Below are 14,850 nucleotides of genomic sequence, written 5' to 3'. Positions count from 1 at the left end.
GATAAATGAAGGAGAGCGGCTGAACACGTGGCGGCGGAAATGTAAAAATGAGAGTGGCGTGCACTCACACTAGGCTTTCATCCACTGTAATATGCAGACCCCAGAGTGGCAGCTCCACTTTAAGTGTCATAACCAGCTCAGTTTGTTTCCACATGTCTAGTCCTTTCACTATGATGGGACCTAATTATATGTTTTTCGCTTGAAAAACTACTCCCCCCCCCCGCCACAGCCTTGTGTCGTTGACAATCTACGCATCTGTTCCTATAGAAACTGTAATGAAGCGTACGTGCGTTACAGCACATTCATTATTGTATGTGTGCATCACTTTGTCCGTCACTTTAAGCTGTTGAAGAGCAACCAAAGACAAACTTTTTGTTATCGCAGACGACGAACAAATCAACCAACAGACCAAAAGTTCTACTAAATGATGTAGATTACGAGGTATAAATATGTTGAATACTACACCGTACACGCACACAATGCAGAGTTCCCACAGTCATTGAACACTGTTGATTGTGTTGCACGTTCATATTGATTTTACGGACACTAACCTGAGAGCAGATTATATCGATCCCGATTACGTGCTCGTTAAAGATGAGTGAACTGAGTAATTAAAAGGTTGCGTGTTGCCATCCTTAACACCTTTTTTCTATTCTTAAATAGAACCCATTGGAGAAAACACTATTACTTCAACATTATATTAAAATTTTCCCCCTTTCACCGCAACCTGTCTAGGCAGACGGCCGCACATCTTCGGTTTCTCTTCTCTCTAATGTATGTTGGTGATTTGGCGCCATACAAATACACGTTTTTATTAAACTAGGCATATTGTGTTTTCATTAGAATCCCTTCACAACCCCAGACAAATAACCCTAACGAAGCCCATACTGATAAATTCACTTCGAGTGATTGTTGAAATCATCATCCAAAGATTCAATCAACAGTTTCAAATACACTGTGAGAAACAATCAAATCGGGCGGCAAGCGATTGGAAGTGAAAAAAATCAAGTATAACACTTGTCTCGACTTGATTATTCATACACGGGCACCAAATAGTAACTTATTTACGCGTAAAATCCTCAGAAATCGATATTTACTGCATGTCACCGGCAACTTACAGGCTAAACCCCAGCTGTTAGAATGAAGAAGGCAAATATTCAGTACTTCTCGCCAATATTTATTCATTTCCCCCCCCCCATTTTATCCCCCAAAGGTCCCCCCCCCCCGTAAAGCAACAACGCAAATAAGACAACAAACGCAAGAACATCCAACGATTCCACGCTGCTTTCCCGATTCCCGGTTTTGATTGACAGACGCCCTAGAGGCAGATGTGCATCCAACTGTACACAATGTACCGACGTTAAGAAAGTTGATTCTAAGCAACTGGTTTAGATGATCAAACACTTTCAGATCCGCAATGCAGAAGAAGAAGAAGAAGAAGAAGAAGAAGAAGAAGAAACACAAACACGTCTTGCTTATTACCGAGTTATTTTTGGTCGCGGTGATGTAACCGCTCTGTTATTGATAAACTTGGATCGCCGTCGAAAAAGAAGAGGAGGAGACTTTACGGAGTGATCCGCCCCCCCACCCCCCCCACCCACGAACACACACACACACACACACACACACACACACACCTGCTGTGTTTAACATTAGCGTTGCTTAACTACAGCTTATCATATCCCTCTGTTACCGCATCCTCCCATCTTTTCCCCGTCTCTCCCCATCACCCTCCCTCTCTCTCCACTTCGCTCAGTTTCACTGTGGATAAACAGAGGATAGGAACAGTCAATTAATAGAAGTTACCATGGCAACCATGTAGAAATATTTTCGTTTCTCACTCCTGAGGTTTTGGCTCAATAGGCACAACAGTGACGCACACGTACACTGTGCGATTTGTGCGATTTGTGTGTGAGTCAGTTTGCAGTGCAAATTCATAAAATAAGGCTTATTATAGGTCAACATAAACATACCCCTTCTCTCCCATATTAAAAATGTTTCCAGACAACAGAGCAGTACCGGTGGAAGTCCTAGAGGGCAGTGTGGATCATGGGAGCGTTTCTTCTGTCACAGAAACTCTACTCTTCGCTGCCCTCTGATGGACGAATTGCTCAATAAACGTTGCAGTGGAAGGGAAACACTATGCGCCAACAGTTGCATCAGTTGCAATGGACTCTTTTCAGGGGATTGAACTCCCCTGTTTTCAGTCTAGTTCACACAAGTGATTTCAGACGGTTTTTTTCCACCCCCAGAATAAAACTGGACAATTTGCCAATAGGCTTCAGTCTAATGTGGGAAAAAAGTGGCAAACGTACGGAACTGTTGAGAAAAGCACAAATCTAAGAGAGCTTCAAAAGTCAAAAACGATCCATCCTTCATCGAAAAACTAGCTCTGTCAAGCAAAACTATCAGACCTGACTGAGGGAACGTTTGTGTGTCGTACATAGTCATTGACTCTACTACGCCAGTCACTTCCTGTGAGCAGCTGGAGAATGTCATGGGACGTTTAAACATGGTGGAAAAAAGATCAAAATGATGGATGAATTAGGTAAATAATATAAGGGTTAAGGCTAATGGTAAACAATAAATTAAACTTTCTTGAATTTTTGTTTAATTCACTTGTTTTGCAGGCATTTTCCAGACATCGCAAGTGTTCTTGTCCAAGTTTTGTTGCTTTTTCATTTCGAAAGCGCTCGACTGTATGTAGGTTTTATGTTATCATAAGTTTTAAGAAGCTTACAGAAGAAACTAAATTTGTTTTTCGGCAGAATTCTGTACAGGCCCGACCACTGATGCGTGTTTTTTTTTTCCCATTACAGACAACAATTTGTGGTACAGAATTCACATTTTTCGATGAAGATCTATAATCCACGTTTTTAGTTTGAGAGTTGAAATGGGCAAAAACGCCACTATCATCAAAAAGACATCAACAATGTTTTCTAGAAAGGCGGAAAAACATAAAGCACAATCTTTGTGAGGACGACAAAAAACGACGGCACCCTGTCATTGTGCCATAGGGGGGATCCATTTTTCGGCTGTGTGCGAGGAACCGCTAATCTATCGGTTCTAAAAATAACCTCATTCAGCTCTTTAAAAAGCACTTAGATAGCTCTACAAACACGTTTCTGTGTGTGTGTGTGTGTGTGTGTGTGTGTGAATGAGTACCAGAGAGAGGGAGCGTCGCTCCAGGCTGCTCTTGCCCAGGCTCATCACGCTGCTCTTTCTGGACTCCATGGTGAAGCTCCGCCTCTCCGAGGAATAGGACCCTCTGGTTCCAGAAAGAGCCCCGAGCTCCAGGTGGCCGTTGGGCGTCAAGGTGCAGATCCTTGGATCTGAAGGGAATCCAAGAAAAGAAGTATTACACGTGTTACATTGGGGAATCCCCGTGCAACACATGCTACAGTACCTCTTTGCTAATGTAATTGCCGATATAATTAATTTGTGGAGAGATTTTGAAAACAGGATTGTGAAGAAGTTAAGACTTGATTCATCGATGAGTCAAAAATTATTATTTCCTGATGAACTGATCAGATGTTTTGTTCATAAAATGTGGATACATGGCCCCCCAGCATCACTTTATCATCATTTTGGCAAAAGTAGCAACTCTTGGCAATGACAGATACTGTTTTAGCTGCTTCCAAGATGAGCATCAGGGCCTTGTCTACTGTCAAGAATTAAAGCGACACTTAGGGGCATGAACCAAACTAAAAGAGGTTCATCTCTCCATCCAACACATTGATTTACAGAGATGCTTTAAAGTCTGTTTAAGTAGCTCTTGGAAAGTGTCCATCAGGATCAGTTCAGGAGTTCTGATTCTGAATGTAATCCGAATCTTATCCCTGTGTGTGCATGGGTTTCCTCCCACAGTCCAAACACATGCAATGTGGGGATTAGGTATATTGGACACTCCTAACCCAACCCAAACCCTCTGAAACTAACCCTTCTAACCCTCTAACAGTCCTAACCCAACCCTTACCCTCTAAAACTAACCCTTCTAACCGTCTAACCATCCTAACCCAACCCCAACCCTATAAAACTAACCATCTAACCATCCTAACCCTCTAAAACCAACCCTTCTAACCCTCTAACCATTCTAACCCAACCCTGACCCTCTAAAACCAACCCCTCTAACCCTCTAACCGTCCTAACCATCTATAACTAACCCTTCTAACCATTTAACCGTCCAATCCCAACCCTAACCCTCTAGAACCAACCCATCTAACCCTCTAGAACCAACCCCTCTAACCCTCTAACCGTCCTAACCCTCTATAACTAACCCTTCTAACCCTCTAACCATCCTAACCCAACCCTAACCCTCTAAACCTAACCCATTAACGATCCTAACCCAACCCTTAACCTCTATAACTAACCCTTCTAACCCTCTAACCAACCTAACCCAACCCTAACCCTCTAAAACCAACCCTTCTAACCCTCTATCCATCCTAGCCCAACCCTAACCCTCTAAAACTAACCCATTAACCATCCTAACCCAACCCTAACCCTCTAAAAACAACCCTTCTAACCCTCTAACTATCCTATCCCAACCCTAACCCTCTAAAACGATCCCTCTAAACGTCCTAACCCAACCCTTACCCTCTAAAACTAACCCTTCTAACCTAAAAAAAAAATATGGGGTTAAACATCATGATTGACAGCTGAGACCAACTTTGACCCCCCCATTCCACGGTTTCACTCAAAGATCCGGCCATTACCAAAGCGCAGAATGCCATGGCGCTCGTTGTCTCTGCTCTCTCTACCTAATTAACTCTAAGAGAGACTGGTAATGTTTCAGTGTGAATGTGAGCTTGCAGCAAATCGAACACCATGTATCCCATGGTCGGATTCGTTAGTCCTGGTCAACCCTCTATAAACTGACATATTGAAATAGTCTGATGTGTTTATTTTTAATGACCTTTCGAGAACCCACCTCACACGCAGCGGCTTCATGGCCCAAACTTTTGACAACCGCAGCTCTAAATGATGTCACCGGTGCAAAGACGCCACCAGTGTGGCTCAATTTCGTGTACAGTGGGAAGAGTTGGAGATGAGTCATTCGTCTTTATTTATAGCCTGTGATGTAACATCGCTCACTTCTCAGAGTAATATTTGTACAACGGGCAGATATGAACAATAAAGAGAATATACTTTAAGTTTAACAGCACAGACGGCGATGTCTCCGTGCTGAGTTCTAGTGGACAGACAGATGAAACGCCTCGTTGTTTGTGTACGTCGAAACAGAGACGGCAGGGGTTTGATCTTCTGCTGAGGTGGCACCGCTGAGATCGTACATATCCTTCTGCATCAGAAGCCCACTCGCTCTGTTGAGAAGCGATTCCCACAGTCGCCGAAATCGTGTTTAATCTCCTCTGCAGTGTGTGTCTTGTTTGCTGAGCTCGTTGCGAGGAAGAGGCTGAACATATTTTATTGTGAGCTCTGGATAAAGATAGCGCGCTCATTCATATTTGAACACCGCTGGCTGTTCTCCAGGTTCTGTGCGAGTTTGTAAGGCTTTGGCACGAATTTGTAACGTGTTCTTATACTTTTTTGGGCCGGTTTTTGACACGTACAGCCCCTGCTTTTTTTTTTCCCTTTCTTTTGAAGAAGCCTCAAAGAGAAACAAAGACTCGCGGTTGTAAGTGTGAGATTTCAAGTCGATTTTCAAGCAGTCTGTTTCGACACCAAAGAGGAACTCTGCTTTTGAATTGTTGTGTTTGTGCTGAACCAAAAGTTAACAACATCATTCCAACGCTAAGCTTTTTAAAAAGCGGAATTTTTATCATCGAATTTTCTATATCTATAAGATGATCAGTCGATGTGTTGCTCACCAGACAGCTTTATGGAGTCGTGTCTCTCGCTTTCGTCGAAGTTGGAAGACGAGCGGTCGTCGTCTGAATAAGAGCGATTAGCATCACCCTGGAGATGAAGAGGCAGAAAACACGTCGTCACATTATCTGTGTAGATTCTCATTCATCCAGTTATCTAAAGAAATACTGTATGTCTTACATCACAGGGCTCTTTTATTTTGTTTGACCTAGTACTTGTGTTTGCTGAGACTTTGAAAAATGCAACCCATATATCTACCCATACATGTTTCCCTTCTAGATCTAAAACTAACCCTTCTAACGTCCTAACCCAACCCTAACCCTCTAAAACAAACCCCTCTAACCCTCTTTACCCAACCCTAACCCTCTAAAACTAACCCTTCTAACCCTCTAACCATCCTATCCCTACCCTAACCCTCTAAAACTAACCATCTAACCATCCTAACCCAACCCTAACCCTCTAAAACTAACCCTTCTAACCCAAACCTAACCCTAACCTGTAGAAAATAGATGGCTCTTTTATTTTGTTTGACCTAGTACTCGTGTTTGCTGAGACTTTGAAAAATGCAACCCATATATCTACCCATACATGTTTCCCTTCTAGATCTAAAACTAACCTTTCTAACGTCCTAACCCAACCCTAACCCTCTAAAACTAACCCTTCTAACCCTCTAACCATCCTAACCCAACCCTAACCCTCTAATACTAACCCTCTAACCATCCTAACCCAACCCTAACCCTCTAAAACTAACCCTTCTAACCATCCTATCCCAACCCTAACCCTAACCTGTAGAAAATAGATGGCTCTTTTATTTTGTTTGACCTAGTACTCGTGTTTGCTGAGACTTTGAAAAATGCAACCCATACATCTACCCATACATGTTTCCCTTCTAGATCTGACTTTTTTAAGTATTCTGTGTGTGTGGGGTCTGGGATTTTTGGATTGTATGATGTTTGTTAAGAGATTTTTGGTCATTTTTTGTATGAATTGGACGGGACAGATGTGTTAGAGCGGGTACAAATGCAGGGTCAGACACAATACTACATGGAAACCAGAACAAGATCACAGCACTAGGCCTCAGAATTTCCATTTCCCCCAGGGAAACAAATCAACCGACAAAGCTAAAGCATCTATGCTTCTATGAATTGTTTTAACCCCGGAGTAAATTGGCTCAATAATCTCCAATTTCTCACTATAGTAGACACAATGTGCATGAGCGGAGGATTAATGGCGAGGAAGAGCGAGGAGCGCTGACATTGAGACGGGGAAAAAAGCGCAAGAGAGAGAGACGGCGTGAAAGATGGATGGATGTATTTTGTTTTGGCGATCGTTGATCATTCAGAGGTCGATTCGTGTCATCGATTCCCTTCCCACTCGCACGTCACATCACAGCTACAGTCATACCGCGACTATGGTAATGCGCTAATCCGTGTTTGACAACTCAAGCACACGACAATTTCCCAGTGATGATAAAGTCAGCCAGTTTGACAGTTGATGGCTGGGTGACAGCATTGTTCCCATGTGGGTTGGCCTGGGGAAATGACACTGTTGATGCACCATTATCATGTTATGACTTCCCCGATACAGCCTGCATAAAATAATATACCTTGGGGCCAATATGCCAATTGTAATTATTATTATTTCTACATCATGAAACAAAACAAAAAAGTGGGTTTTGACGTATGGAAATCAGCTTATAAGCCATGGGGGACATTTTTTTTTTTTTGCTTACCTCTGCCTGAAAGCCTTCAACCAAAATGGCGACCAGCAGGTTGAAGAGGACGTAGTTTCCAAAGGTCATCAGGGCCACAAAGTACAGGGCCGCAAATGGTGAAGTAGCTGCCATACCGTTGTACAAAACCACGTTCCAGTCCTCCTGGGTCAGAATCTGAGAGCAATGCACACGTTGTTAATCATTATTGTACCTAAATAAGGTTTTTTTCTTTATCAAAATACTGTAATTTGGGGTTGTGAATCATATCTCACGAGTCAGGACAATGATTTATTGTCCATATAGAATCAAGTCTGAGGAAAACACGTGCGAGTCATCTGCATATAAAGAGACACGCAGGAAATAAGATACAGAGGGGTGCGTTTGTGTTGCTTACCTGGAAAACGGTGACAATGGCCCATAAGAGGGAGTCAAAATTCTTCCTATCCGGCACCGTGTCGCCAGTCTCCGTCTTCAGACTAAACTTACAACCAAAGATGTGCATCCCCAAGATGCTGTAACACAACAGCAGATATTTATAATTTGATTAAGACTGAACAAAGGTAACATCTGTCAAATCCAACTCTTTAGTCCTAGTTACTGAGACGTTGGCTTTTTAGTCTCAGGTGTTTCTGATCTTATAAATGCTGCCTTTTAATCAGCATCGCTCTGCGCCATCAGTTTTTTTTTTTTTTTTTTTTGTATTTCCTTGCAAGCGATTATGGAGATGAATGTCCCTAAGCCTGGTTGCACAATCTGTTTTGATGGCTTTACCTTCACCATAAAGTAACTCACTAATCATGCAAAAGCACTATTATACAGGTCTTTTGTTAATTGCACACAAAGTTTTTATATGGACAATAATTCCTTGCTGGGTATCCATGGTGCATTAATATGGTATCCAACTGAGGTCTCTATTAGTAATAGTGCATGTAACCTGTGGAGTAATGGCTTTTTCACAGCCAATGCTATGATTTTCTTAATCATCGACATTTACACCCAGTACAACAAATGCAAATCTATATACAGTAGCTTGATATTTTCTGTAAAATAAGTAAATACTTGAGTAATACAGTAATTTCACTAAATCACAGGATGTGGCTACAGCTACAAGTGCAGGGTAAAGGGGGGGAGTGAAGCAGAGATGGAACAAATCCTGTGCTCATTGATCATGCACTCAGTACTTTCAAATGCCTCCTTGTTATCCGTCTCCAGTTCGTTAAGAGTCTGCTCGTTAGGATCTCAATTCATTTCTCAAGTGTAGGCTCGTTATTTTGCAACCCAAGGTTAATGGCTTACGCCGCAGAACACGGCGACCTGGCGTCGCAGCTGCAGCTGTTAAGCAGGTGCGCATTCAAGTCGCTATGACTCATGGTGCAACGGTAGCTTCCGCCAATAGTGACTCAGTGGTGAACTTTTTTTTTCGCCAAGGATGTGATGCCTATGGTACTGCTAAGAGAAACACAGGCTAATCCACAAAAGAGAGTTGATGTATCAGATAGGTATGTTGGGTTGGGTTGGGTTTGGGTGAGAATGGGGCATTGAAACACTCATATAGCGCTTGATTGGATGCAACTTGGTAAACTCCCCCAAGTACAAGCTAAAGATGCACTAGGAATATTGGGAAAAAAAAACTGTATATGCCATATAATGTTCTTAAAGCACAAAAATGTTAATTTTAATGTCACTGGGACTTCAAAGCTCTCCTTAAAAGAATCCGATTTAGAAAGATGATGATCAAAACAACCCTCGCAGACATCTAGCATCATCTCGTAGAGCACACAGATGTTCATAACCGTACCTGAAGATGAAGATGAACAGCATGAGCAGCATGCAGAAGGTGGCCACGTTGTCCATGGTCTTCATGAGGACCACCAGCTGCCTCCTCAGCGCGGGCATGAACCTCACCAGCTTCAGCACGCGCAGTAGCCGGAAGGTCCTCAGCACGGACAAGCCGCCGTCAGACTGGCCGACGATCTCGCACACGCTGAAGACAATTATACACAAGTAAGGAAAGCCTAAATGAATTGTTCCTTTTTGTCAAAGTTGTGTTCACGAAGTGTTAATTTACCTTTTTACGATCGTTTTGGAAGTTAAAGATAAATACTTAAAAACACCACTTTCAGTCGCTTTAAAAATGCTCAGTCTCATTTCTTTAAAAAAAACAATGTGTTTTTCCCCCGCCTGAGGAATTGTGAATAATTGGCCAAACACTGTCAGCGCCTCTTCATGATGTACTGCGTGTAATCTGGCACTGCTGCCACCTCTTCGTGACCCAATTGCAAGAAGGGTTTATCTGTCAAAAGTGCTAGAAGAAGAAGAAGAAGAATCCAAACTTTTTGGCCTTTTGAGTTACGTGTCAAACCGTTGGGGTCATCTTTCTCGAATAGCGCTATGTTGCTGTTGCTCTTCATCTTTGCCTTTACCATTCTTGACATTAAATTAATCACTTCCTCAGAAATGTCACCAAGGGAACACAAGAATCTTTGGTTCGTCTCATCTTAGCCGTGATTAATGGTTTTTAGACAGTAAGAAATCGAGCTCTTGCTTAAATAATGACTTTAATAAATGTTGTTTTAAGTGGAAAGTAATCACACAAGTTTTACCTTATTGTTATCACAAGCACAAACCGTTTTTTCTGAGTGGTTCGTCTATCAAAGGCTCCCACACCGTAGCTCAAAATAGCTTTGACCACGCTTTAGCAAATATTGAATAGGCGCGTGTTTACAGAGCAGCTTTGTTTGAATAGGAAAAAAGGACATTTTCAGACAGTTGAAAAGAGAGAGAGAGGAATCGGTCGCGACGAGAGAACATTAGAAGATAAATCTTCTGTGATGGGGTGCGACACATTTGATCGTGTTCGGGTTTCGAGTCGCTTTGATGTGTATTTGATCTCGGGGATCATACGCTAAAGGTGCTCAGGCAAATGAATCGAGACAAAATATAACGCTGGTAGATCAAAAGCGATGCCACTCACGTAAAGCTTCGAGCAAAAAAATATTATAACAAAAGACAAACGCCGCTTTGCTGCCGTCCGTCTGACTCTAGCCTTCAAATACGTACGTACATACAGGTGGTGCATTCACACCTGTCAGAGCTCAGACGACAAATCGACAGAGCGTGAAGCGAATCATTTAAAATGCAGGTTTGCTTTACAGGAAAACATGACAGTGTGCACCCAAATTGCTCTGCATCTGTCAGTTTCCCATAAACAAAGGTTAGCTTTAGCATCCAAAGTTCCCTTTTGGCCCCTTTCCTATCATATTCAACATCAACAAACACTCAAAGCAGACCTCGGTTCAGTCGTACCTGATGATGACGATCACGCCGTCGAACACGTTGTAGGGGTTCCGCAGGTAGCTGAACGAGCCGAACGCGGTGAGCTTGAGGATCATCTCCAGGGAGAACATGCTGGTGAAGACGATGTTGCAGATCTCCAAGACGTTGGTGAGCTCCTCTGGCTGACACATAAAAACAGAGCAGCGATTGGGAGAAAGACATGAAGGAAAGGGAGTTAGCGAGCAGGAAAAACAAGCATCTCTTTATTAGGCACACAGGACATCTAATGAAGTGGTGGTTGGTTGCAACGAGTGGTTAATTGAGGCACCATTGCAAGTTATTGTTGCCTGACAGTCATTGAGAGTCAATCTGGACATTATCCTCAGACCTGTGGCAACAACATGGTATTTTTTTCCTCAAGAGAGCAACAACTCTGTTTCAGACTTTTCTCTGCAAACCCTATACTCTTAGAAATAAGGGTTTCAAAATGGTCCTACTACAAGGGCTGAGGTTCTACCTGGAACCATTTGCTTCTGAAAAACCCTTTCCCGGAGAAAAGGTTTTTGGTTTTTTGGTAACACTAATGGTTCCAGTCAGAACCATTTTGATACAGAGAACCCTTTAAAACCCCTGTTCCTGAATAAAGGCTTTTAAAAGGGTTCTTGGTGGAACCATTATAAAAACCTGGAGTCAAAAAGGGTTCTCCTAAGAGGACAAGCTGAAGAACCATATATGAATTTAATTAGCATACAATTCGATGCCCCATTCTCACCCCCAACCCAACCCCATACACCGTATGAAAGGTGTTACTGATCACAATAACATTTTCCATCAGAAAACCAGATATCCATCCAAGCTGAGTACAGTCTAAAAGGGCAATTCGGCCGTCTGAAGTAATAACAGCATGGGCCAGGAGAGGGCTCTCTAAGTGGAGTTTGGATAGCCCTCCACTCTAAATCCATTAGACAAATATTATGACAGTGTTGCCGTTTTGCTGTAAGAATGGAGGATAGAAGAAAGCTACACCAAATTACCACGACCACAGCCACTAAATGCATATTTTCCTCCGTGTGTTATCTATCGGGCTCGTCTTCCTTTTGATTCCACATTGCTTTGTCTATAGTCATCAGCCATTTTACTCACTATTTATTGAAAAAGTCCAAGCTGGTTAAAGGAGCACAAAAGCGATTACGCTGACACACGGATGCATTAGGTGCAACGTATTGTTGTGAGTATTACTGGCAATAATTAAAACCGCTGGCATGTTATTGAAACGTGTTATTGTGCTCGTCTGCATCGCCTTTCGTTTGCTCCTTTCTTATTCAGACGCTACCAATTTTGTCATCAATTATGGGCGCCAGCGGAGGCGTTCATTAAAAGTTCCTACAACTGTATCTGCACCTGAAATGAACTGCTCCAATGACGGTTATGTAAATCTACGGCGAATGATGAAGTATTCAATCAGTCTTGGAGATTACACCATTCTTGTATTCTTGCATTTTAATTATATGTATATATATATATATATATATACACATACATACATATATATATATGTATATACACATATGTATATACACATATATATATACATACATACACATATATATATACATATATATATATACATACACATATATATATACATATATATATATATATGTATATACACATATATATATACATACATATATATATATACATATACATATATATAAACATACATATATATATATACATATACATATATATATACATATACATATATATATACATACATATATATATACATATACATACATATATATATATACATATATATATACATACATACATATATATATATACATATATATATATATACATACATATATATATATACATATACATACATATATATATATACATATATATATATACATACATACATATATATATATACATATATATATATATACATACATATATATATATACATACATATATATATACATACATATATATATATATATACATACATATATATATATACATATGTATATGTATATACACAAATATATATATATATACATATATATATATATATATATCTGTGTCTCTCTGTGCTTATTCCATGCAGTAGCTGCTCTGTAAATCTGCTACAGGTCAAACAGTCGCAGCAGCATGAGCAACAGCGCGTTTCAAAAAAAAAAGCTGCCATTTTAACCCGGCAAAGATTTAAGGCCGACTTTCGTTCCGCCTTTAGTTTTTGAAAACCAGTCGCTGCGTGTACCGTATGCAGCGCTCGGTCATTTCCTTTATCACCTGCCGAGAGTCGAGTTCTGTGGGCCGTGTCTGCGAAGTTCACCTTGCCCTCACACCTGCTGTGTTTAAAAGGCAGAGAGAGCGAGTCGTCGGGCAGCCAGGGCTTCATTATAATTTGATATTAAGTGGCTGGTCATATGAAATCAATAGGGGGGTCCACATGTGGCCCTCGGACACCTCTGGGTTAGATAATCTGCCCGTGAGAGCAAATACCTAAATCAAATTCTCTAATAAATTGTATAAATTACATTAAATCATGGATAGAGTTAAAATTTCTTGAATCTAAATGAAAATGAGACAGAAATTGTAGTTTTTGGACTTAGTGTCCACACTCTAGGACCTTTAGCTTCTCCTGCCGTCGCCTTTAACTGGACAAACAGATTCGTTTTGGTTGTTAAATTTTCTCCGAGTTATTCTCGTTCTTGAGTCTTTGTGATTCTGTCTGGCTTTGCTCAGTCAAAGGAAAAACACACACTTACACACATACACCAGGTTCTAAATTTGGCACAATCATGATTGCACGGTGCATCACTATTCCACATTCGCCTCGGCGTAACTTCAACAACGACGCTTCTGACATTCTCGCCGCCCCGAGAATGAATGAGCGCTTCTATATTTGTGTGTGTGTCGTTGTGCTGTGTACATATATATATATATGTGTGTGTGTTTGTCACTACTAATGAGCGTTTAGCGGTGTGAAAACACAGGCTAATGATGCGTGTCCGCCAGTGCCGGCTATAACGATGCGAAGGCCGACCGCTGTTCGCAGACCAGCTGAACGGCACCGGCAGCCTCCGGAGATCCATTACTGCCGTCTCATTACTGCAGACCTGGGAACAGATCTAAAAGGCTGCTTTCTGGTTGGCTGATGTATGAAATAAGATAACAAGAGTGGCAGGGGGGGGGGATTGATGTTGCACTGAGGACTTGACGAAGGCTTTGTCAGGAAACTGATACAGTATGTAAGGTTTGAGGTCACTGAGAGAGATGTCCTTATTTTTGAAGGAAAAAGCCTAGCATTAGCTAGTTCATAGTCCCAGGCCTCTATAGCGCCCCCAGAAGTCAGGTCACGGGCAGACAAAAGCGGTCAAATCTGGACGATTTGTCGGGCCAACTCCAAACTTTTAAAAAAATAATAATTTATGTCAATTAATACACAAATACAGATGCAAAAATGTCACTGTTATTATCAACTAGCTTGTATTTGATTGAACAGTACATTTAAAACATCCAAAACACTAAATTTGATTAGTCCAAATGACCATTTTTTAGCAGTTCACACACTAGCACAGCTCTATCGTGGTTCGCACAAAAACAATTAATCTGTTCAGAACAGAAAAAAACTATTTTCTGGAGCTAATGCTAGACTAACGACACTCCTGGAGCTAATGCTAGGCTAACTACAACAGGGACGGTTTAGTACTTCTTCACCGATTCTGATACAATGTTGCGATGTTGCAAGAATCTGGTGTTCAACTATTTTAGCGTTAGCCTCGTCAAAGATACATTTATTTCCTGCCCTATGCAGCTATCGCATTCTCGCCGACCCGACCTCTGTGGCAAATTTCAAAAATCCCCCAAACAGTCTGCAAGAAAGTTTGTGGTAAGCCCGATAAAATCGCCCAGATCCGACCACTTGTCTGACCCAACTTCTAGGGGCGCTACAGAGCCCTGGGGCTATGAATGCTAGCTAATGCTAGGCTAACGACTGTCCTGGAGCTAATGCTAGACTA

General features: G+C 41.5%; 1 protein-coding gene across 1 annotated transcript in view; it reads right to left on the bottom strand.

Moving 5' to 3' along the window:
* Positions 1 to 14,850, bottom strand: part of cacna1ib (calcium voltage-gated channel subunit alpha1 Ib) — a gene marked incomplete at its 3' end in the record, with an annotated part of 154,744 nt that overhangs the window by 59,704 nt on the left and 80,190 nt on the right. Inside the window, exons 10-15 of the mRNA XM_083905613.1 lie at positions 10,844 to 10,995; positions 9,336 to 9,521; positions 7,932 to 8,049; positions 7,556 to 7,711; positions 5,826 to 5,913; positions 3,166 to 3,332 (exon numbers count right to left, since the gene is read on the bottom strand). Of these exons, the coding sequence (XP_083761739.1) occupies positions 3,166 to 3,332; positions 5,826 to 5,913; positions 7,556 to 7,711; positions 7,932 to 8,049; positions 9,336 to 9,521; positions 10,844 to 10,995 (867 nt within the window). The remainder of the gene's footprint in view (positions 1 to 3,165; positions 3,333 to 5,825; positions 5,914 to 7,555; positions 7,712 to 7,931; positions 8,050 to 9,335; positions 9,522 to 10,843; positions 10,996 to 14,850) is intronic.

The sequence above is a fragment of the Microchirus variegatus genome, assembly GCF_963457635.1.
Source record: "Microchirus variegatus genome assembly, chromosome: 19".
Classification (NCBI taxonomy): domain Eukaryota; kingdom Metazoa; phylum Chordata; class Actinopteri; order Pleuronectiformes; family Soleidae; genus Microchirus; species Microchirus variegatus.
The sequence above is the reverse complement of the archived record's forward strand: the minus strand, read 5'-3'. Positions and strand labels throughout refer to the sequence as shown.